We start from the raw sequence: 24748 nt of genomic DNA on the forward strand, positions 1-24748 counted from the left end.
CAAGACTATGCAAAGCACGGTGATCTCCCAATATTCTGATCCAGAGGCGTGGCTAGGGGGAGCAAAGGAGGACATTTGTTCCCATGCTCATCAAACTGATGCTAAGAAATTTTCGAATGAAATGTTTTCCATTCTTGGCAAATAGGAGGAGGGCGTAAAATCTTCACTTGTCTCCAGGCGCTGAAAGCCATAGCTACGTCTCTGGTCTGAACTCAGTACTCTTAGCTAAACTGAAAAATGATGCTCTCTCTCGTTGGATATATGGTCCCCCCTCCCGTCCGCAATAAAAATTTCGAGTAGTTTTGATTTCTTGAAATTGTTGGAAGGCATACACAGCTAAAGTTACACAGGGCCGGATACAGTTAGAGTTACACAAAGATTGGACCAAAATATCGTCAATCTTGGCGACTTTAAGCGATTTCTTGCCAAATTTGGGAACAAAAATTTCTCGATTGGCAAGATAACTATTTACCTCAGTGTTACATGGACTTAACCCTGTATCCCTATTTTTCCTGCATGCTTGTACAAACGATCCTACGATTTACATATATTTTCACTAAAATTACTTGCATGCATACAAAATTTGCAAAAATTATTTAACTCGAAATACAGTTATCCTTCTATTTTGATTATTTAAAATACATTTTCTTAAGTACAAAGAGTGTTTGCGCATTTTTAGAATTCGAGGTAGGGTAATAAATGTTTAAATTATTAAGCGTATTTTTTTAAATCTTCGATCTAATGCCTTTTTTCTGAACGTTAAGTCTCTATAATAACCATCTCCCATCTTGTGGTACATCAGACACAGCAAATGATTGATTCATAACATTTTAATGCGCAGTTCAATGAGTGTTATGGGATGCAGAAACGTAAAAGCTGAGGATGAACAACGAATAGAAACTCTTCAGACAATCCTCTAGATGCCTAGAGATGCAGTTTTTGATTGTGCTGTTACCTTCGTATGTACAGTCATTTGCTGCGAATAAGGTATCTTTTCCAGATGGCATAAAATCAGGATATCCGATATCTATCAGAGTTAGGCTACAAATGTAGAAATCTAACAAATTGGGAACAAATGCTCTTCTAACAGAAATCCCGCGTGTCCCCAAGAACGGCATTTTTCATATGTTAACATATGACAAGAGGGAGTTGCTAATAAGGATCTGCATTGGGCTCCATTGAGAATACTGACAACTGTTTGAAAGCAATCTTGATACAAAGACTTTTTGGAGTTAAGGAAATCGCTCTCATAATATTACAAGCATGAGGCTTTTTAGCATGGCTTCGTGGTGTAGAGGTCGGCAAACTCGGCGCGTATTCGAGAGGTCCGGGGTTCAAATCCTGGCGAGGGCATTCATCATTATTCATCTCTCCTGCTTTCAAAAAATACCTAAAGTCTCTACAATATTATTTCTAGATGAAGTGACAATCAGCAAAAAAAAGATATATTGCTTGCTTGCTACCCTGATCTGTATAGTGGTTAGTTACGTTGGCTGCCGTAACGATGGGCCCGATTTCAAATCCCGGAGGAAGTATGGATGTTTGCATATATAGTGTCTGTGTGGCATAGTGGCCCTTAAAATTTAAGTGACTTATTTCGTTTGCGTGATTCGAATCGTTTGAAGAGTATTTACCTATAGAGAAGTAAGAATTGTTTCTTTTTTTCATGATAACAATACTGTCTATGACTCTCTGAGATATTTATCAACGGAACAAAAGAAGTTTCTGGCCATTAGGCTAGATTGTTGCTATAGCGACAGAGATTGTTCACGTAACACTCGTTGCATTGCTTATGGCTTCGAGGAGATTACAGCCAAAACGGATATGCATAACAGGAATGTAATAGCAGATATACGAGCAAAAATACCCAGTTTTAGTGTTATTGATTGTAGCAGTATTTTCCTTGTTATCCAAAAGTCAGATAGTATTCTAAGAACAGCTTTGATAACAAACGGGTTATTCGTTATATGTACATGACACTAACATCCGTTGGTATAATAAAATGTCACTTACGAATCTGCTACATAATAAATTAAGGAAACCGCCGATGTTGAGACAGGTGATTGCCATACTTAGCTGTTTATTGCTCATTTCGCTCAAGGTACAAGTTTCTTTCGTTTCATTGCTTCCGATCATCGCAACGGCAGCACCAGGATATCTTACGGAAGGCTTCGTGTTCATCATAGATACGATGCGAGTGTCAATGAAATCAGCAGCTATTTTTTAACCATAAGTGCGGTAGTTACCTTTCTGGAACCATAAGATTTCCACTTTTTACTTGATAGAGTTACAGAAGTGCATTTTGCATCTAATGGTTCTGTGAGTCTAAAGATGCATCCAAGAGGTAACAAGAGATTTTGTAAACATTAACAACATTTATTTACAAATAAATATATAGAATTTTCAAACAGTTGGAGATATATTGTTAGGCATCTCAGCCTTCCATGTTCGCACCCTTAAATTCGCACACTGCCTAGCACTGACTATTGGACGAACACAGCGCCCTCTAGTCAGAATGACGCGGGAAATATGTAATAGTGCAGAAGGTCACTATAGCAACTGCTGTGCTTTCAGGACAGGCACTGATCTGGTACAAATGCATTGGTAAATTTTTGTCTAGTGAACCGGATAGCGAGAATTTTAAGTTCGTTGTATTTAAAAACGCCTTTGTAAATGCATTTCCCATGGTGAAAGATAGGACGAAATTAGAAGCAGACATAAGAATAAAGTTGAAAAACTGAGTTTATACTGTTGGTGCATACGCGTTCGTAATTGACTGAATGCACAGAGAAATAATGATAGCTTGGTAACATTTATTTTACCAAAAGAAACACTTAAATATTCTGGAACTTTCCACAGAATCACTTGTGCAGATATTCTTAGTACGATAGAGCACAACCAGTAGTTACCACTTCAAACTACTAAAAACGTTAAACACAATGCAATGAAAAGCGTCTCTAAAGAGCGAAGTTCGCACATAGATATCTCAGTACTCCGTATAGCTATCTCAGTTGATTCTGAAATAAAAAGAGATGCTCTCCCCGGGATTTCGTATACTTGTCAAAAGCGAAATTGCAATACCATGAAGAAAAGCGCGTAGCAGTGTGAAAATAACAATATCGGTTGGGGTAAGATATATGCAGATGTTAATGAAACAAACAAGATAATAAAAATTAAACTGTTGGTTCAATATCTAGTGGTCACCACAGGCGGCTAGACAGGCGTTTAAATGGCGTGGCACACTGTCTACGAGGCTATCAATGGTCTCATGAGATATTCCTTGCCAAAGTATTTGTTACTAGTTCTTTAGTATTTTCATAATATTCGCAATAATTTTTTTTTAAGTATAGGATCTATTAATTAGAGCCAATATTTTTTACATGTAGTTTTTACACACTTCACATTCATTATTAACATAACATGGCTTAATAGAGAGCAAGATATTTGGACTTTCAACAAATATAAAGGGAGAAAAGACTACAGCAGCCATCAGATATAAAGAGTTCTAACTTTCTACATTTCATCGAATGAATTGTAAATGTCGACAAAGTGGATTTAAAGTTGGCCAGGCGCAGTGATAAAGATGCCTGTATAGATTAAAACGTTTCGAAAAACAAAAATTATCTTAGCAGTAATATTTTATGTTCATACTTTTCTTTGCTAACAATTGAAGTTCTACTATGATCAACAAATCCTTTTGATGTAGACAATGACTTTTCACCTAATTATCCTGCTGTTTTGAGCGTTTGCTGGAAGGATACGTATTATTAAATTTTCCTTTATGAGGTTAAACTGTTTCGCTTGTCAAAAAATAGGCTCCTGTTCGTGTCTCCTTCTTAATCTCCTGTTCGGGTCATGATGAGCTGTCTTCAAAACAAAGAGCAACGGGACTTGGTTACATTTACAAAGATTATTTATTCATTTCTCCTGCTTGACTGAGATCCACATTGATGCTTCGAAACCTGCGAAAGTAGAAATCTTCCTCTTGTTCCTGGCATTAAAAACCGGCATTCCTATACTCCGAACGTAGCCCCCGTAATAGCAGCCAACATCACCCAGTTATGCGCACTTATCTTCAGTAAGCGCTGGACGGAAAACCAAGTCCGGGCATTATGCTCAGAATCGGGGCATCTCAAGTCCCCAGACAGCAAACTCGAGAAGAGAAAAAAAGTGAAATTACGCGCATTAAAGGAGCTTGGAAATAACAATAACTGCCTTCATAACAGCATCTGCGCATAAACTCGCCTCCAGTAGTAATTCTCTTTTTCTCACTTGCAAAAGAAGCGGAGAAAAGCTTTCGGGTTCACAGATTCACGCTTTTTATAAGCTAGTACACACATGTAAATAATGCAAAAATTAAGCATTTCGTCCAATGAAAAAATTCCCCAATGAGAAGAACAACCAATGATAAAATTCCTCTAGTTTATCAATCAAACTCAAATTAAGTTGGCGAATAACGTATCGCCAATAGAAACTGATAAAACTCTGTTAGCTGTCCACATTATAATCTGATGCAATTTCACAGCTGTTTTCATCAAAAGGCGTAGCTTCTAGAATGGACCAATGGGTTTCCAGTAATATTCTGTCGTTTCACATGACATTTGCCACACTTTAACAAAATGGTTGAAAATGTTTTGCCACGCAATTTCCTGTACAAACTAATTAAAACATCGTTGATTTCTTATGAACATTTTCATTGCGAATTTAGATCAAATATAAGCATAATTATGTATGTAAATAGTAGAAGTATTAGCATCTTATTGCAGTTTATATCAGAAAGATATTCTATAATAATGGTCAATGCACAGTTTTATTCCCAAGTGAACTTCCTAATTCTTCAAACCTATAAATGAAAGGATTTGTAAAGTGCGGATTCAAGCTTGTCCTAAAAATGCTAGTATTATCAGCGTACATGCACCTACTGAGGACAAATGCGATACTATTAAGGATGATTTTTATAATAAACTTGTAGACTCCTACGACAAGTGTCCCTCAGATCATATAAAATTGATTATTGTTGAATTTAATACAAAGATTGGCATGAATTTAATGCAAAGATTGGCATTAGAGGGAAACTCTGTGGATAATCACAGTTTACATGAGGAAATTAGTGATAACGGCCTAAGACTTAATGATTTTTCAAATGCAAATGAACTTATTATAGGAGGTACACTGCGAAAAAAAAAAAAAAAAAAAATGGACAGTTCTATTATCTCTCGTTCTACTAAGCCGATTGACGAAATTCAACTTGCGTCTTTCATGTCTCGAAAGGCCGACTTCGGATATTTATTAGATCTATATACAGCATTGTTCTATTAATCACTTAGTTTAACATCACTTAGTTTGGCAAGCTGCTCCACTCTCTAAATACAAATGTAGTTGGTAAGTTAAATTAAAACTTACTTTTTACTTGCCTTTTTGATATTATTTTAGTATTGTTTATGTATTTTTTATAAATAGTATCTAGTTTCTTTTTGATTTATTTGCATAATTCGTGTCGGGGAAGTATTTTGTAGGCAAGAGTTTCTAAACTACTTTGGTTTTCTATTCTTAATTGACTTTAATTATTCCAGTCTTTACTTGCTAATTTCTCTAAATTCCACTTGTTTAAATTTCTTTTTAGTAATTCACAACTTTTACTCTTTGGTTTTGAATTTTCCTTTTACCCTTGCCTACATGGATGACGAAACGCGAATTCAATAATTGAAGAGTTAGGTTTGGAGGCAACTCCCCCTTGATAAGTCTGTCTCCTATCTGCTCAGCAATTATGCTTAACAATTGCATTTTAAAAAGTTTTAGGATTAAAAAATTGATTGGAATTATATTATACATTTATTATGTATTCTCAGATTTAGATACTTGCACTTGATTTACATATGCTCTCAGAATTTAAATGATAATGTAGATTAGTTCGCAGCAATAATTAATCAATTATTTGTAATTCAATTTCATTTAAAATTTAATTAGCTTTAAATTTTGCTTTTCACGAACAGAGAATGTTTGTAAAATTCATATCGTTCTAATAAAGGTATTTTGACATAAAATTGGACTTTTTCTGAAACGACATGCCAATTTTTTTTTTCCATATATCGATTCTGCGACTCAAATTATGCCAAAGTGCCAAGTATTTTAAAAATCACACGAGTAGTTTTTAAAAACTTAGTTCTCAAAGTTTTAGCTCCTCTATGTTAATTGAATTTGGTATATAATTAGCGATATCTCTTTTTTATTAAATTTATTTGATTTTTCCTTTCACATTTCGAAATTTAGGTTCATTCCGAATAAAATCGCCCATTTTCATGATTTATTTTTAAAATTTGTATCTTTAAATAATTTTTATAAATTTTTCAAAAGAAATTTTGTATTGCTGCGTTATTTTTCTCCTTCTTGACGTTACGTACGTACGGGTTCGTGCGGATTTGGAGTGAATAACGACAACACGAGATGAAGTATCGAAACACACTTTATTTAGCCAATATTAATCAGGACAGCTCCAAAACACTTTTACAGTCATTGAAGACCTACAATAAACCCGCTGGAACAATCAGCGACACAGCTTTCATACTGTGAGGCAATAACGGTGGAAACAGCTTCACTGCAAAGCACCAGAGTACAGCTCCCGACTCTGGTTGGTCGTTCTCGGAACTCCACGTACTCTCCAGACAGTCCACGCTACAAATCGCGATGCGCTCGACGAAACACAGAGCATAGCTCCCGACTCTTCGGTTCAGTCTTTCGCGGAGCTCAACACGCTCTCTCAACGGTGCACTAACCGCGATACACTAAGAGACTCCTTCGGTGAACTCGACGACCCACTCGGCACTCGCTAGCCGGTTGTAAACTCGATCGTCTCCGCACGGACTAACTAGATGAGACACACACTCACTCGACTGCGGACCAGCAGGGTTTATATAGCTTTCGGCTTGTGTTCGAGAACATTCTGGCCTAAACCAGTAAGAATTCGTTCCAGAAGGTTCTCCATCCGTCCATGGCATATCGCCAATTTTGTCACCAAATGTGGCAACCCTGCTTTGCTTGCCATTTTATGGCAATCCTAAAACACCCTAAACCTGCTTTGCGGGGAAGCTATCTTACCGCACCTGTACAATTCGTAACACTGCCCTCTCCCAAGGACTGCACGTCCCGGGCAGTGCAACCCTTGGTCAGAAGCCAAATAAGTGCAAATAAAACGTTTTAAAACATACAGATAACATAACTAAAGAAACAAATATTTACACTATGTACAAGTTATATACACAAATTAAACACATAACAATTTCAAATTTTACAAATTAAAATCCAAAATGAATCTGATAGTCTCAGTCTTTTCATTAAGATATACCCGTTTCAAATACTTTTCCACTGCAGTTCTCAGATGTATTTCTGCTTTGCATATCACAATCTGAAGATTCAGTCCGTTCCGACTTCCCATCCACAGGAAGATCTGAAACGGTCTGTTCATCACTCTGTATTTCATTCGCAGCATGCGTGCACTTCACCTCGGTATTTTTAGCGATTGGTGCATGCTTATTTTCCTCCGATTCCTGAAAAGCAGTTCCAAATTCTGCATCAGAGTCATGAACGGAACCCGATTCTTCACAAACACAAGTATCCTCGCTAAAAGTCTAGTTAGTATCTGTACAACTTGTATTAGGCGACACGCACTTTGAGAAATTGGTGAATCTTCTTGCAGTACAGGAGCACTCTGCGTAAGCCGCACATCAGCTTCCTCCGTCTTTACATCTCTGTATCACATGCACTTTCAGATGGTTCAACACTTACTTCATAACTTCATTTCATAACTTCACTATCAGTTTTACGAACTTGACAGTCGCATTTTCACTTTCTTCCACTTCTTGCACTTGTGAATCCAAAAGCTTCTTTCCCGTCTTTTATTTCCTCATGTTTTCGTTGTTTTTCATTTAATCCCGTTAGATGGTTCATCCATCATTTCTTGATCTTTCTCAGGCAGTTCATTAGCTACTTCCTTCATTTCTTCATCCTTTGATTCTTCAGATGCCACTCCTCTCATTTCCACATCGTCTTTTATGGCTCCAGTTTCATTTGTAATCTTCCCTTTCACCTGTCGGAGTTGCTCTCGCACCTTTTCTTGATCGACATTTATTTCGTCTGGTCGGGTTTTCTTCTCTTCCAGCCCGGCTTTCATCTCTTTCAGTTCGGCTTTGATCTCAGCTGTCATCTCTATATATCCAGCTTTTATCTCAGCATATCCGACTTTCATTTCAGCTTTCATCTCTTCCCGTCCAGCTTTCATCGTATCTTGGAATTCAGGAAAGGCAATAGCGAACTGTCTTAATAGCTCTTCCATTGTTCTTGTCACTGGCATTCACCCTCAAATCCCACTTCAGACACCAGTTGTTTGTGAGGATTTGGAGTGAATAATGACAATACTATTTGATGAACTATCGAAACACACTTTATTTAGCCAATATTAATCAGGACAGTTAAAAAACACTTTTACATTCATTGGAGATCTACAATAAACCCGCTGGAATAATCAGCGACACAGCCTTTACACTGTCAGGCAATAACGGTGAAGACAGCTTCACTGCAAAGCACCAGAGTACAGCTCCCAACTCTGCTTGGTCGTTTTCGGAACTTCACGTACTCTCGAGGCTCTCCACGCTACAACTTGCGATGCGCTCGACGACACACAGAGCATAGCTCCCGACTCTTCGGTCCAGTCATTTCCGGAGCTTAGCACACTCTCTCGACGATGCACTAGCCGCGATACACTAAGAGACTCTTCGATGCAGTCGATGACCCACTCGGCACTCGCTGGCCGGCTGTCAGCTCGATCTACTCCGCATGGACACTCGCACTCGACCTCTATGAGAGACATTAATTGCGGACCAGCAGGGTTTATATAGCCTTGGGCTTGTGTTCGGGAACATTCTGGGCTAAACAAGTAAGAATTCGTTCCAGATGATTCTCCATCCGTCCATGGCATATCGCCGATTTTGTAGCCAAATGAGCGATTTCTCGCCGAACGTGGCAACCCTGCTTTCTTTTGCCATTTTATGGCAACCCTAAACCTGCTTTGCGGGGAAACTATCTTACCGCACCTGTACAATTCGTAACAGTATTATAACCTACAAAATGTTTACCATCTTCTTAAAGTATATGTATTTTTAAGCATATCTGCAATAAATTTGAGTTTCTTATTCAAAATTTCATAAGATATACGGGAATTTACATATTGGCGCGTTTTGAAATTTGGCATATTTGTTGAAAGCGATAAAACATCAGGTGTTGTTTAAACTTTGCTAAAATTAATTGAAAGTCATTGAACGATGACTTTTTTCCCCGCTCGTGCACAGTGAAGAAAAGAGAAAGGAAAATAGGTTGCTATAAATAAAGAAAATCGCCAAGAGAATTATTCTTCGCGTAAAGTTTAAAAAAATGCGCCAAGATAAATTTTTGGATTTCTCTGTAAATTTGGCACCAAATTTTACAAAATTTAATATTTAGGCGCAATTTGAATCGTAGAATCGAAATATGGAAAAAAGTTAGCATGCCATTTCAGAAATGTCCGATTTTGTGTCAAAATACCTACATTAGAACAACGCTATATATAAATCTAATATATGTTCTAAATCACTCTTTCGAGACATGAAAAACGCAATTTGAATTTTGTCAATCGGCGCAATAGAACGTGAGATGTAGAACTGCCCCCCCTTTTTTTTGCAGCGTACCTTGTTTGAATGTAGTACATAAAGTCACGCTCCCCAGATGGAAAAACACCAAATCAGATTGATCATTTCATTTATTATTGAATGTATACATAAAGTCACGCTCCCCAGATGGAAAAACACTAAATCAGATTGATCATTTCCTGGTGGATCTAAGGCACCTTCGTGAGCCAATGTTGACTCCCATCACTTTTTGGTGGTTTCCAAGCTGAGAAGAAGGATAAGTAAGACCTTTTGGAATAGGCAACAAAGGGATGGAGTCTTAGGTGTTGACACATTGTGCAGACCTGCGACAATGAAAGATTATAGAAATAAAGTCAAAGAAAGGCTACTGAAATGTGATGATTTAGAGAATGGCGATTTGTCCTGGAAACAGATTGAAGAAATGATTAAGGATAATGCAAGGGAAATTATGCCAGAACTGAAAAGAAATAAAAGACATGGATGGCATGATTGTGACTGTGCAAAAATTACTGAGGGCAAAAACAAAGCTTATAAACTTATGATTCTAAAACACTATACTAGAGGAGCAGAGGAATATTATAAAGAAATGAGAAGACAAGAAAAACAACTGTTTCGTATGAAAAAGGAAGCATATAAGAAATAACAGTTTAGTGAAGTAGAAAAATGAAGAACACAAAAAGAATCGAGAAAATTTTACCACAAAATCAGCGCTCTATCTCGCTTTGACTATCCCGGGACAATTATTTGTAGAAAAGTTGATTTCGAACTTACAAGTGATCAATTTGAAATTCTAAAAAGACGGAGAGACTTCTCTAGAAATCTTCCCTGGGGATGATGTTGAAATTCATCGAACTCTGGAACATGAGGCACCATCCTTATGTGAAACGAGGAAGGCTATTGAGAATTTAAACAGCAACAAGACTGCAGGAACAGATGGTATTAAGGCAAAAAATTGTTTTAATACCATTTGTGTCTCCAGGCAATTATTAATATTGATAATTGATGCCACTCATAAAATTATACTTTATGTTTGGACCATGGAGCAGATGCCCATTGAATGGGAAGAGGGCTTCATTTGTCCCATTTTTAAAAAGGCAGACAGATTTGAATGTTGCAGCTATCGAAGTATCTTGCTTCACTGCAATGCTCGCTTAGTCACACTTAAAATTTCTGGCGGCGCAGTGTTCCACCTCATGGAACACCCACAGAATTGAAACGGTAACTGCAATTTATACAAAATTTTACCTGTATACTGCTTTAAGCCTAAATAGACTGCATACAACTTTTTTTTTGCTGAAATTCCGACTTTAAAGTATACTGCACCACAAAGGGTTAAATATGGCATTTACAATCTTCTCCCATATCTTACATAATAGTGTTAATGATTTTGTATTTAATTTGCTATTTTTAGTAGAATTATAGCTAAAACTGTTTTATTTCCCCGTGTAATGCAGCGCGGGACGACTTTTAAGAGAAAGCTACCCCGAAAAAGTAAAAATACAGGAGCACACGCATTTAACATTTAATAAATAGATATTTCGCAGTTGTACTCGTTTGCTTTTCAGAAACCACGAGAAAATGCCAGAATGTTCTCGTGCATTATTAAAAAATCTTCTAAAAGCCGGAGAAAAACATCTCAGTTCAGTTGTTTGTATAGCTGTTGTTGTTTACTGTAGCGAATTGACGATGAGATCGGATTAGCTTTCTCTACACTTTGAATTGTGTTCTATTTAACGTTTTAGTAGTTTAAAATATAAGTACTGTGCGATATTGTGATATTGTACGAATATTTGTGAGGAAAATTTTCAGCATTTTGTTTTATTTCTTGTGATGAGAATAAATTTTATTAACTTTTTCATCAGACTTATGCATTCAATCTATTAGGAAACCGTACGCACGCAACAATATATACACACACATTATATTTCACAGATAATTGTTTTTTTTTCTCGCTTCCCTTTTTATTTATTTTTCGTACTTTACATTTTTCCTGGCATCTTTAATCTCTCTTATAAATAAAGGATTCGACGTCAAATACATCACTCTTCTCAGAAATCGACGTGAAAATAGACCAATACTCCTTTTTCTTATACACCTTGAAAAAACTGATGCAAATAAGGCTATACACCAAATAAAAAGAATTGGCTACCTCAATGTTCAGATTGAATCACTCAAGAGAAAAAAACGGACCCCCCCCCCAATGTTATAAATATCAATCATTTTTTTTCACAACTCCCTGCTTTGCACCAGAGATTGGGTATGTGTCAGGTTCGGAGGCTCGCATACCCTTAACACGTACCACTCACGGAACCAGCAAAGGACTTCCATTGTAATGGGCCTCATGCAGACAATTTTTCTCAGTGTCCGGCACGCCCAAACCTAGATAAATACAAGTTCATACCAAGTGCACCACCTAAAATCAACCCGTGGACAAGAAACAACATCCAGACAGAAACTGTACTACCTACTAATGCAAATTTAACACAAAATAGTAGCGAACCCTCCCAAGAATCCAATAGCTCCCTACTCTCCGGACTTATCAACTTCAATAGTCTAAAAGATGCGTGGAAAGTCGTTATTAACGGAATCAAGCAATTTAAATCAGCAACCAACCCAATCGAAAAGTTCGGAGTCGTTATAGACGTCTTAGAAAAAATTAGCAACTATTTTTAACAATCCAATCAGTAACAGTCGCAGCTCACTAAAAATCCTCTCTTGAAATGCGAACGGTCTGTTAGGCAAAAAAGAAGAATTTAATGGCCTAATTCAGAAACTGGAACCAGACGTAATTCTCATTCAAGAAACTCACCTGAAGCAGTGCAAAAAGTACTAATAGCAAATTATAATATCTACCGGACAGACAGGGACACAGGAAGAGGAGGAGGAATTTGTACCTATGTCAAAAGAAGTCTTGATCATCAAATTCACCCCAATAATTCAATCTCATTTGAAAGCAACAGCATAATAGTGAAATTCAACAATCAAAGATATATCATCTCTAATATTCGCATCCCACCAAGAAATAACCCGGACAGGACGGAACTAGGAATTCTACTTCCTACAAACTCTTATACAAATATTGAGAGGCGACTTCAACGCCAAACATAGACTATGGAATCGTTACTCATCTAATAAAATAGGCAGGGACATTTTCAACTTCATTCAAAATAGAAATCTTAACATACATGTCACCGATGAGCCCACCCATTACGGGTACAATAGCCACTCTACAATAGACTTTTTTCTTTCCTGTAACCTAACTCCAAACTGCACAATCTCTGCCATTCCAGCCTTAGCATCCGACCACAACCCGATCATGCTTGAAATATCCACTAATGCCTACTCCCCGAATTTGGAACGCTGTGTGGGAATTACAAATTGGCCAAAGTTCTCCGAAATTTTTACCTCTACGATACCAGACAACCCAAAAAATTGAAAAGGAATCCCAAATAGAAGAAGAAATTGATAAATTGACCCAAAAATATCAACATGCCATCAATCTAGTTACCAATAACATTACTATCAAAAATAATTATATGCCGCTTCCCAGGGAAATCAAGGACAAGATTAGAAGAAAAAACAGGATTCGAAAAATCTGGCAAAACACTGGAGACCCCATTATTAAAAACCAACTCAACAGGATCCAAAACGAAATTAAGAAAAAAGCATCGCAAATTTCAAGCAAGACAGATGGAAAAATTATTTAAATGACTTATCTACAGAAGACAATAGTATTTACGAAATCACTAGAAAGCTCAAAAATAGTTATAAACAAATCCCTAATCTTCCCACCAGCTCCGGCGTAGTATATTCCAACCAAGACAAAGCAAACGCCATCGCAGACACTTTGCAAGAAACATTCATTCATAATCCAGACCCATATGACGAAGACACAATAAATGAAGTCAATAGCCATGTTAACAACACACCTGGACCTCGCAACTTTATACTTTCCTCACAAATCCTATCACCGTAGCGGAATTTATCAATTATTAGAAGGAGAAAAAAGCCCCAGGGTACGACGGGATCACAAATATTGCTCTGAAGAATCTTCCCATCAACGCGATCACATGTATCACTAAAATTATCAACAGCATCATCAACTGGCTTATTATCCTAAAATTTGGAAACACGCAATTATTGTTGTCTTCCGAAAACCTAACTCCAATCCGGCTTTCCCAGAAAATTACCGTCCCATTAGAATACTGAGCAACCTTGCAAAATAGCTGACCGTATCATATTGTACAATATCCAGCAAAAAATTAATTTCTTCAACTATCTGCCTGACGAACAATTTGGCTTCAGAGAAAAACATAGCACCCCACATCAATTATTAAGAGTCATCAACTATATCACGCATGGATTCAACGCCAAACTGCCCACAGGTGCCATATTCCTGGATGTCGCAAAAGCGTTCGACAGGGTATGGCACTAAGGCCTTATATTCAAATTCCTCAAATTAAATTTCCCGGACCACTTCATCCGACTTCCCGCCTCCTACCTAGATAACAGAACCTTCTCGGTCAAAATTAATAGCAGTCTCTCCTCTAGAAGAAGTACAATTGCAGGTACACCTCAAGGATCAGCACTTTCCGCATATTTTTATAATATATATACTCACGATATTCAAAGAAATCCATCTATCACAGTAGTGCTCTTCGCAGATGATACAGCTATTTTAACTTATGCCTCCATCTTAACTAACGTCTAGCTGCAACTACAAACCTATCTAAATCAACTTGAAGACTGGCTCACCAAATGGCGAATCGCAATTAATACCCAAAAATCCAAAGCAGTTTTATTTAAAAAAGGCAACTCTAATAAAAGACCTCCTAAAGCTATCATTTTCGAATAAGAAATAGAAGGGAAAATCGAAGCAAAATACCTTGGAATAATACTTGACAATAAACTCACTTTTCGTCAGCAATTTAAAGCAACAAAACAAAAACTCAATTACACCAGGGTCAATATGCGTCCCCTCCTAGGAAGAAGAAGCGATATTTCCTTAAGAAACAAAATCATTCTTTATAACCAAGTTTTAAGACCTGCATTACTCTACGGATGTGAAATATGGGGTCATGCCGCAAAGACAAATTTAAAACAACTCCAAGTGATTCAAAATGAAACTTTAAGAGAAATCACTGACGCACCCTGGTTCCTCCCGAATGTAAATATTCCCGACGATCTCAAAGTCAAGCGCATTAACGATTATAGAATATTCGATAATATAATAGAAACCGCAGCTAACTTCTTCAATAAAGTCAGAAACCACAGTAATCATCTAATTGCCTCCCAATTCTAAGCACAAATACCCAGTGGACCGCTTCTTCCGTTTTTTGGCATCAAGGCTGTTCTCCGCAGAATACCCGATAGTTCCAGTTCCGTCCCATACTACACTGTTCTTATTGGCGGAATTATTAGGAAATCTGGAAGCTACTAGTCCCAAATATGTGAATATAATGCTGAGAATTGTTGATATATTGTATATCTTATGTTACTGAATTTTTCTTGAGGAATTTATTAGGGTATCCGACTACGTTCGATACCCTAATTTTTAAAAAGTGTACAAATAAATTAATTTTGGTGTTAATAAGCAGAATGCTACCTAAAATGATAGAAACGGTTAATAAACATATTATTAAAATGTAATTTTTACTTGTTTCTCACATTTTGGATAAAAAATGTATTCAAATTTCAGTATCACGAGATTAGTTCCCTCAAAATGCTTTATCAATATTTTACTTTTATTTTTTTCACTTATAGTTATTAAAGCATAAGGAATAAAATGGACTAAAATCTAAGTAATAAAACAAAATGTCTATTAAATGTACCTGTTTGAGTACATACACTAGCTATTTTTCGAGAAATTTTTCTCTCTTCATTTACAAAATTGTCTGAAAAAATCTTAAATATGTATATAAACCTAAACTTTTAGTCCATTTAATTCCCAATATTCTATAGAATATTTGTGGGAAGTATCATAAAATTTTCTAAGCTACGGTGTTTTTCGTATTAGAAATGTTGACAAAAACAAGTTTCTCAAAAAACAAATTTAAAGTTTTATCTTTAGAAAATATATTAGAAATTGATATATTACATTGCTAAAACTGCTCTGTTTTGTATATTACACCTTCTGTTAACTCTATTTTAGAAGATTTTTACTTTAAGGAAGCTCTTAATTTTTTTATTGTGATTTTTGCGGAATGTAAAGAATGCAGTTTTGAATCGACAATCCGAGTTTTATCAATACAGTTATATCCCTTGATAGTATATTGCCCATGTTTCATATTAAGTATTGCCGATATTTTTAACATACCCAAAAATCCATTATTAAACTGTATTACTCCTATATAGGAACCAAAACACAATGTTGTCAACTCAACAAACACTTGTTTTGGTATGATACTTTTGGCATGACACTTATTAAAACTCTCATTGTTTTGAGTTTCGAAACACACTGGACAGGATAATGCCGGAAATACAGATTTTAGAATTTCAACATCGAATATTCTATTACCAGCTTCATTACCAGCAACATTATTAGCTTTATTATAATTTTCAGAAAATTTAATTGTTTCCTAGTTTCGATTCACTGGCAAAAACTTTCACAGTATATCTGTTTCCAGCAAATCGCCATTTTTTAGAACGAAAAGTTCCACGCTGACCCATTACGACATTTACAATAATAAAGTGAAAATATTTTTATCACAATGTTAAAATAACAAAGCAGAATAAGATAAAAAATAATACTGAATAACAGCAAGCACGCTAAATCAGAATGTAAAGACAAACGGAAATGTCAAATCTTTCGAAAGTAATTTTGCTTCCAAGCACATAATAATAATATATATATTTCAAATCATCTTTTGAATATCGCCAACAGTATTCAAATGAAATATTCTTATTTAGAGCAGTCTGTGTCCCTTAAATATCAATTTCCTGCCATTTAAACAGCAACTTCCGTCCTTTTAACCAGCAACTTCCGGTTCATGGTGTAGAACAAAAACTGCCATAACTCTAATCACCGGAGAGACAAAACAAAAATAGTTTTTGGAAGCTAAAAATATAAGCTTTAAATTAAAGTAATAAAATTTTTTTGAACAATTTCTTTAAAATTGACGATCAGAACGTAGTCGGATACCTTAATGATTGTCAGCTATCCAATAATGGAAATGAATGTTTTTTCTCAGGATCATTTCTGCTCAACTCTTAAAAGTCGAGTATTCTGTACGAAAATGATATGTGCCTTAATTTAAACATCCCACCTGCGAACGAAATGTATAATATTCTGCCAAACTGTGGTAAATGATGGATGAAACAGCGGTGAAGGTAGTTGTGAGGTGAGTATTCTATCAGACTGACATTCCAATAACTAACAATTTTTATTCATTTTTTTGGCCAAATTAGGCATTGCGAATTACTGTTGACATCATTAAACTGAATTCATGTAGGCGGCCGAAATACATCTTACTTTCAACAATATGATGTAGAAAGGGGGGGGGAATCGGAAGCAATATTGATAATTCTTCTTGTGTATTTTATAATCGTTAATATGAATAAAATATGCTACTTACGTGAGCTGGTCTTTTATCTCTTTTTCACTTTCGGTTTTGGTTTTGCGAAAAAGAGGTTATGGAGAATATGTTTAACGAATCAATATATCACATTAATGCTTTACATATTATAATAATGTGTTTATTAAAAATGGGCAGCAGACGAAATAAATACTTAAGTGGTGAAATAAACCATTTTGAAAATTAAGAGTTTTTTTGTATTTTAATTCAAAACAACATAAAATGTATAAAACCTGATGGCTGATGAACTTCAATGATGAATGGCGATTTACTTAAATTTTTTACAACTTATAATTGTAAAGTTTTCAAAATAGAAAGTATATATCTGTTTCCCGAAAAACATATCATATGTATACTAGAATTTTACTGGCACTCTACTTTTGATTTCTTGATGACTGTAATTTTTATTTGGTGCTTGTTTGACAATTGACAGCATTCTTAATCCAAACAGTTAAGTTAGGAAATGTCTTTCTGTTTTATAGAGAAACATGTTTGAAATAGAAAGTAATTTTCATAATTATATTATTATTGGCATCATTATAATGATTATATTACTTGCTCTTAGCCCAAAGTGCTATTGGTATCAAACCATGATTTTGCATTGATTAGCTATAAATGCTGTCCACTGTGAATGTGTTCTTTCACTTTTCATTTGAGCCTGTTACTATTTGGCAAAATATAAGATATTGATTTTTCAAATTTAATTTGCCTGTTATTGATTGACAAATTAAACTACGACTCCAATTATCTGAACTCGACTATCAAAATCGCTTGCAGAATTTCAGAACTGAAAAGGAAAAAAAAAAAAAAAAAAGCTCAAGAAAAAGAGAAGATGAGGATGACGTGCCACTTGAGGAATTAAGAAACATTCTTTTGAAAATTCCTGGATGTTCAGAAGTTAGTGCTGAGGATACAGCAGAATGAATGGTGTGTGATTCATCAGACCATGCATTTCAAATTCTAAGGTGAAGAAGGTGTGAGAAAAGAAAGTGTGGAGGAAGATGACTTTAATGCTGGACCATTGGCTGGTGAAGTGTTTGCTGGCCTTGAAACTGTGTTAAAGTAGATGGAGCATCAAACTGAGTGTGACTACATTCACCTTCTCATTGTCAAGCAGATGTGCAACTTGGCTGCTGGAAAACAGATGAAGACAGTCAAACAGCTTATTTTGACCGAGATTTTCAGCAAGCAGCGACTTTCAGCACTTGTAAGTATTGTACAGTTCGCTATATAACATGTACATAAAAGTGTTTCATTTTCATTTTAATTAAAACCTCGTTTTCTTTAAAAATAGTTTTTTCCCTCCCATTTTCAACATACAGTAACTAATTAAAGTTTATGTAGACGATTTCTTTGAAAAAAATCCAATTATCTGAATTTTTGATTATCCGAATGGGGTCTCTTCCTAATTGATTCGGACAACTGGAGTTCTGCTGCGTTTAAAAGCAATAGATGTAATTATTAAGAATATTATTCTTTTACCTTTACATTTAGGACTGATTTAAATAAAAATGCATTTAATTCGTGATATATCCAATTAAACATGCTAAATATTTTTATAGACTTGGGTTACATATTTTTTCACTTTTCATATACACAGATGTTATAGTATTAGTTTAAATGTATATTCGTCTAATATCTTATTAAATATAATATCCTATAAATGTTTCGCTATTCCACTGGGCTTTCTCTATTAATAATCTCTCCTGATAAACATTATTATCTGAAAGAGGTCTTCTCGACAATCATTAAAATCTGAACTCTTACAGATTTTTTTAAAATGTACTTTAGTTCTATCATTTAGCTTTTCTTCTGCTGGGATGTACATCTGAGGCACCACCATTAATACTAGAATATACCATGATAATAGTTGTCTTGAGCACAATACTGCTTATAGTGAATTTATAGGGGGATTTTCTTATTTCTTTAATTAACATTAAAATCTACAAAGCTTTTGTATTAATTAATTATGTGCTCTGTTTTTTTTAAAAATTATACAACTTTTTTTTTTTTAATTTTGCAATTTTCAAACTGCTGTATTGATATACAAAATGCAGCAAAGTTGCATTATTGCTTTTGTTTCATATTTGTTCATACTTGGAATTTATTGTTCTGGTTTGTGCTGTCTTATTAAAGAGTATTTATTTTGTTTATTCTTTTATATATATATATATATATATGTATTGTTGTATCTATATGTTATGTGTATATATTTATGAGTATTTAAATTCTTTTTACTACATTGTTGTCTTAATTTTTTATTTATTTTGTATTTGTTGTCACATTTATGTTTGTGCATGTGTACTTATATCTAATATGGACTTGCTGATTATGTTAATCTGAGAATGACAAATGCTCAGAATGTAAAAATAGCTTAAGTGAAAGCGAGATACACCTTCTTGTGACTGATCTTTCCTAAATTTCCTGGAATGCTCCTCTTATATAAATACTGGTAAGAGAGCCTGGGCTATTGTTGCAATTTTAGTTGTTATTCAACTGCAGAATTTAGCTGAATAGTGAGTTTCCTGTAAGCGATTTTTGGCAATTGCCAATATTTTTTGCACCGTAAGAAGAAACTACTTATATCTACATTCTACTTAAGGTGTTTAAATTGCTGTTTGTAATTAGTTTGATAGTTAATTTCGTCCTGTTATTGAAAGTGATCATTCAAAGAGATTAATCAAAGAGATAACTGATAATCTCTAACAATTATTTTTCTAGTTTATTTATCCTAGTATTATTTTCCTAGTTTATTTATCATATTTTTATATGGAATCTGGTACATTTCTAAAAATTCTTATGAGATAATTTTCTTTATATAGAATCCGTCCTCAAATTTCTCGTGATATATTAGATTTGTGCCATGTCTGTACAAGAACGGTGCCAAATGTTCCCCAAATCTGGATTGGGAATGAGCAATCATACACATTTGATCAAGTGTTTGACATGCCAACTCAACAGAGTGAAATATTTGAAAGCTGTGTCAAAGATCTTGTGGATGGGTAAGAGATTGTTAAATTTTTCAAAATATGCTGTGTGTGACTTCTAATATTTGCTTTTGAGCAAAAATATTGTAAAATTGAGTTGTTTTATTTACATACATTAAATATGCAAATTTGAAAGTTCTCAATTCCTGCATTCAGATGGCAGCTACATTGCTTCTATCCTTTTTAAAATTTACATCTAAATTGACTAAGTAATAATCTTTGTAGGATTAAAATGCTACAAAGCAATAATAAATAATAATAACTGAATAAACAATAATATATATATAATAAGCAATATAGCTGTGCAATATATATAATAAGAATATAGCAATAACTGAATAAAGAGCTGATCTTTGGAATATGGTAACTGGTAGTTTGGCGAAATTTTGGAGGCGATAAAGATTACTACCTAGGACTTTGGTAATAATGTGAGAAGTACTCAGTTCCGATTACGCATTATTTTGTGTGAGGGAAATGAGAGATCATGAGATATGTCATGTGACATTAATGGACGATTTACAGTTCTTTACTCGGAAAAGGGGGGAAATCGGGGAAAAAATCTGTAAATTTTGTATTTAGCTTTATTCTGTGTTGTGTGAAACAGTGTTGGTTAATTTTTGAATCCCATGGCCGTAATTAAAGTGAATTCGAAATGGGTATTTAGGTATTGTGATAAAGAGAATTTTGCTTTTTATTTATCGGAGGAAGTATGGAGGAAAAATTAGATTAGGATTGTAAGCTAATTTTTATTAATTTAATGTATGTGCTTATTTATTTATTTATAAGTAGTGTTTTTGAATTTAATTATATTTTAATTAAATGATAGTTATTTTGTGAATTATATGTTTGTAGCAATTTGGTATACGTTGCAGTGGAAGTAAACGTGCATGGAAATAATTTAAATATTTGACACTAAGTATTTGTAACCATTTGTACGGGGTTCGTACGGTCCTTAAAAGTCCTTAAATTTTTCAAAAATGATTTTTGGTCCTTAAAAGTCCTTAATTTTGGTCAAAATGAATAAATGGTCCTTAATTTTTCTCATTTGACATTTCTTATCATTTCTAATGATTGCTATTATAAGTGTGAAATGCGATTTCTCATGAATGTGGAATTAAAATTACACGGCTCTTAACCAATCTGTTGGCGGATTTGCATTGCAAACGATAAAAAAACAATTAGCTACCCTAGGACGAAAGTATCTGGTGTCTGATTGGCTATTCACCCAATCTTTCGAAATAGGTGTTATCCATAAATTTATGCAGATTGTGATGAAAGCGTGAAGCCGGAAGTTCTTTAAGAGGCGAAAGTGATGAAGAAGGTGCTCGAGGAAAAAAAAGGGGGAGGGATTCTGAAAATATTTGCCAAAATTAGAACAATTCCAACCTGGAAGGCCACAACCCCTCCGACGCCAATAGGAACGAGATGCCTGGAAAGTGCATTTTCAATAAACTGTGGCTTCATCAAGCTGACTACAAAGACTGGATATTGATGGATGACAATCCTTATAAAGCTAAATGTGGTCTTTGTCTGAAACAAATTGAAATTTCTAGAATGGGAGAGTCAGCGCTGAAAATTCACATTAAAGCTAAGTTTCGTTTTATCATTTCAATTTGTTTTTATACGGTTTTGCTTACCTTAATTTCTGTGTTTGTTTGAATTAAGCCTTAAATTAATTTTTGATCACCTATGGAGTTTATTCTCGGTTGATCTTTACATTACGGTAACTTGGCGATTTTTTGGCGAAAATTTGGCGACCAACTCCCCTACAGCAACCCTCTATTTTTTTTTCCCCGCCGCCATTTTGTCTTCACGAAGTAAAGACATGTTTCTTTTCTTCTTATCTACTGAACACTTCTTCCAACAATCTACTAGCCGAATTACACTTATGCTAGAAATTTTATCAAACAAAACTGCTTAATCATGACAAATATTCACTGCAAAATTCGGAAAAAGTGCACAATACCATACACCTTACGCGTTTTTCAAAATAACACATACACATAAACCATGTACACGCCAACTTATTTTTACTTAAAAAAACATCCCAGAATTGCACAAAAATGGCATTGCGCACACTCTTCACTATATCCATGTACACTGCTTTTTTCTCATAAATTCGAAAAATTTCACGAAAATACATGACAATTTTCTCAATCTTTAAACCCGGTAAAAGGAACATATATGAAATTACCTGATCGCGAAAAAGTATATACCCTTTCCACAGATGAACATTTCCACATATAAAATAAATAAAATATCCAAAAACTTTTACCTCTAAATCATCTATTACATTATACACGTCACCAACGAATTCATACATGAAGCATTACAAATATTTATTATCAAATATTTAAATTATTTCCATGCACATTTATTTCAACTTAAACATACACCAAATTCCTACAAGTATAAAATTCACAAAATAACTATCATTTCATTAAAATATAATTAAATTCAAAAACACCACTTAAAATATACATGAGCACATACATTCAATTAATAAAAATTACCTTACAATCCTAATTACTTTAAACTAAATCATTGCTAATAACAATTTTCCCAATAATACCAAATTCCTTTCCACCTTACATTTCCAACAATGCATAAAAATAATTAAAAATACTAACTTACCTAATCTCCTTCAGAATCTTCATTACGTGGCGGATACACTTTTCTTCATTCTCTTTCAGAATCTTTAAAATCATACTTATCTTTCAAAGCAAGATACCAGGTAAAATAAATAACATAATAAAACATGTTTATTTCTCTCTCACACAACCTTAAAAAACATTTCTTACTATCCTTTTCAATACCACTAAATACCCATTTCGAATTCACTTTACTTACGGCCATGGGATCCAAAAATTCACAAACACTATTTCACACAACACAGAATAAAGCCAAATACAAAATTTCCAGATTTTTTCCCGATTTCCCCCCTTTTCCGATTAAAGAACCGTAATTCGTCCATTAATATCACATGACATATCCCATGATCTCTCATTTCCCCCACACAAAATAATGCGTAATCGGAACTCAGTACTGCTCACATTATTACCAAAGTCCCAGGTAATAACCTTTATCGCCTCCAAAATGTCGCCAAACTACCAGTTACCGTAATGTAAAGATCAACCTTATTCTCTTTTGCACATATATGTATATTCTCCTTTGCACATATATATGTATGTATGGGATATCGGGATTATGAGTTTATTTCTGCAGAGGGTCTGTTATCAATTTCGCGGGAAATCTATTGGCTCCATTTCGATTTGAGGTCGCCAAGGGCAAATTCGGTAATGCTAGCCGAAAAAAAGTGAAGTTCGGAAATACGTTTTGAAGCTTCAATAGACAATTAAGTATTTGGTTTAATCCTATGCACAAGGTATCCGTTGCATAAGGGATTTGGCTACTTTTGGCAACTTTATGATGAGCAGTAAACGGGACGTATACGATGAGTAGTTAAACGGGTCATTTTGGTGTTGGCGATAGTTTTCAAAATTGCACCAAGGCTGCACCGTATACTAGAATTTTATTAAGTATTTTTATAAAAGGAATACTGCTTTCAGAAGAATGTTATTGAATTTGGTACTTTTCCGTTTCGCCGGCGCAAATCTCGCCAAGCAGACTTTATTGGCGACAACATACAGTATACACATAAAAAATATTAAAAAAATGTTAGTTCTAAGAATTCTTTTTAAAAAAGAAGGCATAAACATTTTAATATCGCTTAAAATTTTATAAAAAGCCAATAAATAAAGACAACAAATTTGTAAAAAGACATTAAGAATTTACTATGCTTTCATTGTTCAACATCCTGATTCGCCGGTTCATATCACGTGACCCCAAGCGATCTCATCTCACGTAAACTACTCTACAAAAATCTAATGCTCTTAGTAATTATCCACATTAATTTCAAGTTAAATCTTAATTTGGAACACAAGTTTAAATGCAAGAAATATTTCAATTCGTACGAATAGCTTACTCAGAAATTATGTAAAACTGCAGTGCTTTACTTCGCTAATGCATTCTCATTAGAAGTGATGAATTTAACCCTTGACTTTACCTTTTCTATATTTTTCGGCTTCGGGTAAGTGCTGTGAGTGCATCCTAATTAACTTAATTACCGAAAATTGCCTTAAACATAAAACTGAACTATCTGATAAAAATTCTATGTAATGATATGCCAGTATTGAAAGAAACAATCAATCTGATAAGAAAAAGCTGCGACTTGTTTTGAAAATGAGGCGTAAAAGGTTACCAGCGAGAATATTTCGTTTGGCATGGGTTGTACCATTATTGGCGACTTTATCGCTTGCGCCAGCAAAACGGAAAAGTACCTTGAATTTTAATATTGCATCAGTTATCCAAATAGTTGTCGATATAAAATTTCATTGTGATAATGATTGAAATTATCTTTTGTTATTAAGCTAATTTCACCTATTTATAACTAGAAATTAAAATAAAAGCTAAATCCTGAATAAAAAGTCAGTGTTGAAATGATAAGGAA

The 24748-nt window shown here is 34.6% G+C and overlaps 1 protein-coding gene across 1 annotated transcript in view; it reads left to right on the forward strand.

Moving 5' to 3' along the window:
• Positions 1 to 16865: 16865 nt before the first annotated feature.
• The window catches only part of LOC118197042 (kinesin-like protein KIF21A), a 250282-nt gene continuing 242399 nt past the window's right edge, over positions 16866 to 24748 (forward strand). The window contains exons 1-2 of the mRNA XM_085818558.1: positions 16866 to 17017; positions 20074 to 20253. Coding sequence (XP_085674684.1) covers positions 16983 to 17017; positions 20074 to 20253 — 215 coding nt within the window. The 5' untranslated portion in view covers positions 16866 to 16982. The remainder of the gene's footprint in view (positions 17018 to 20073; positions 20254 to 24748) is intronic.

Source organism: Stegodyphus dumicola, chromosome 6 (genome assembly GCF_044657685.1).
Source record: "Stegodyphus dumicola isolate Sdum_Otavi_A_Nest chromosome 6, ASM4465768v1".
Taxonomy (NCBI): Eukaryota; Metazoa; Arthropoda; class Arachnida; order Araneae; family Eresidae; genus Stegodyphus; species Stegodyphus dumicola.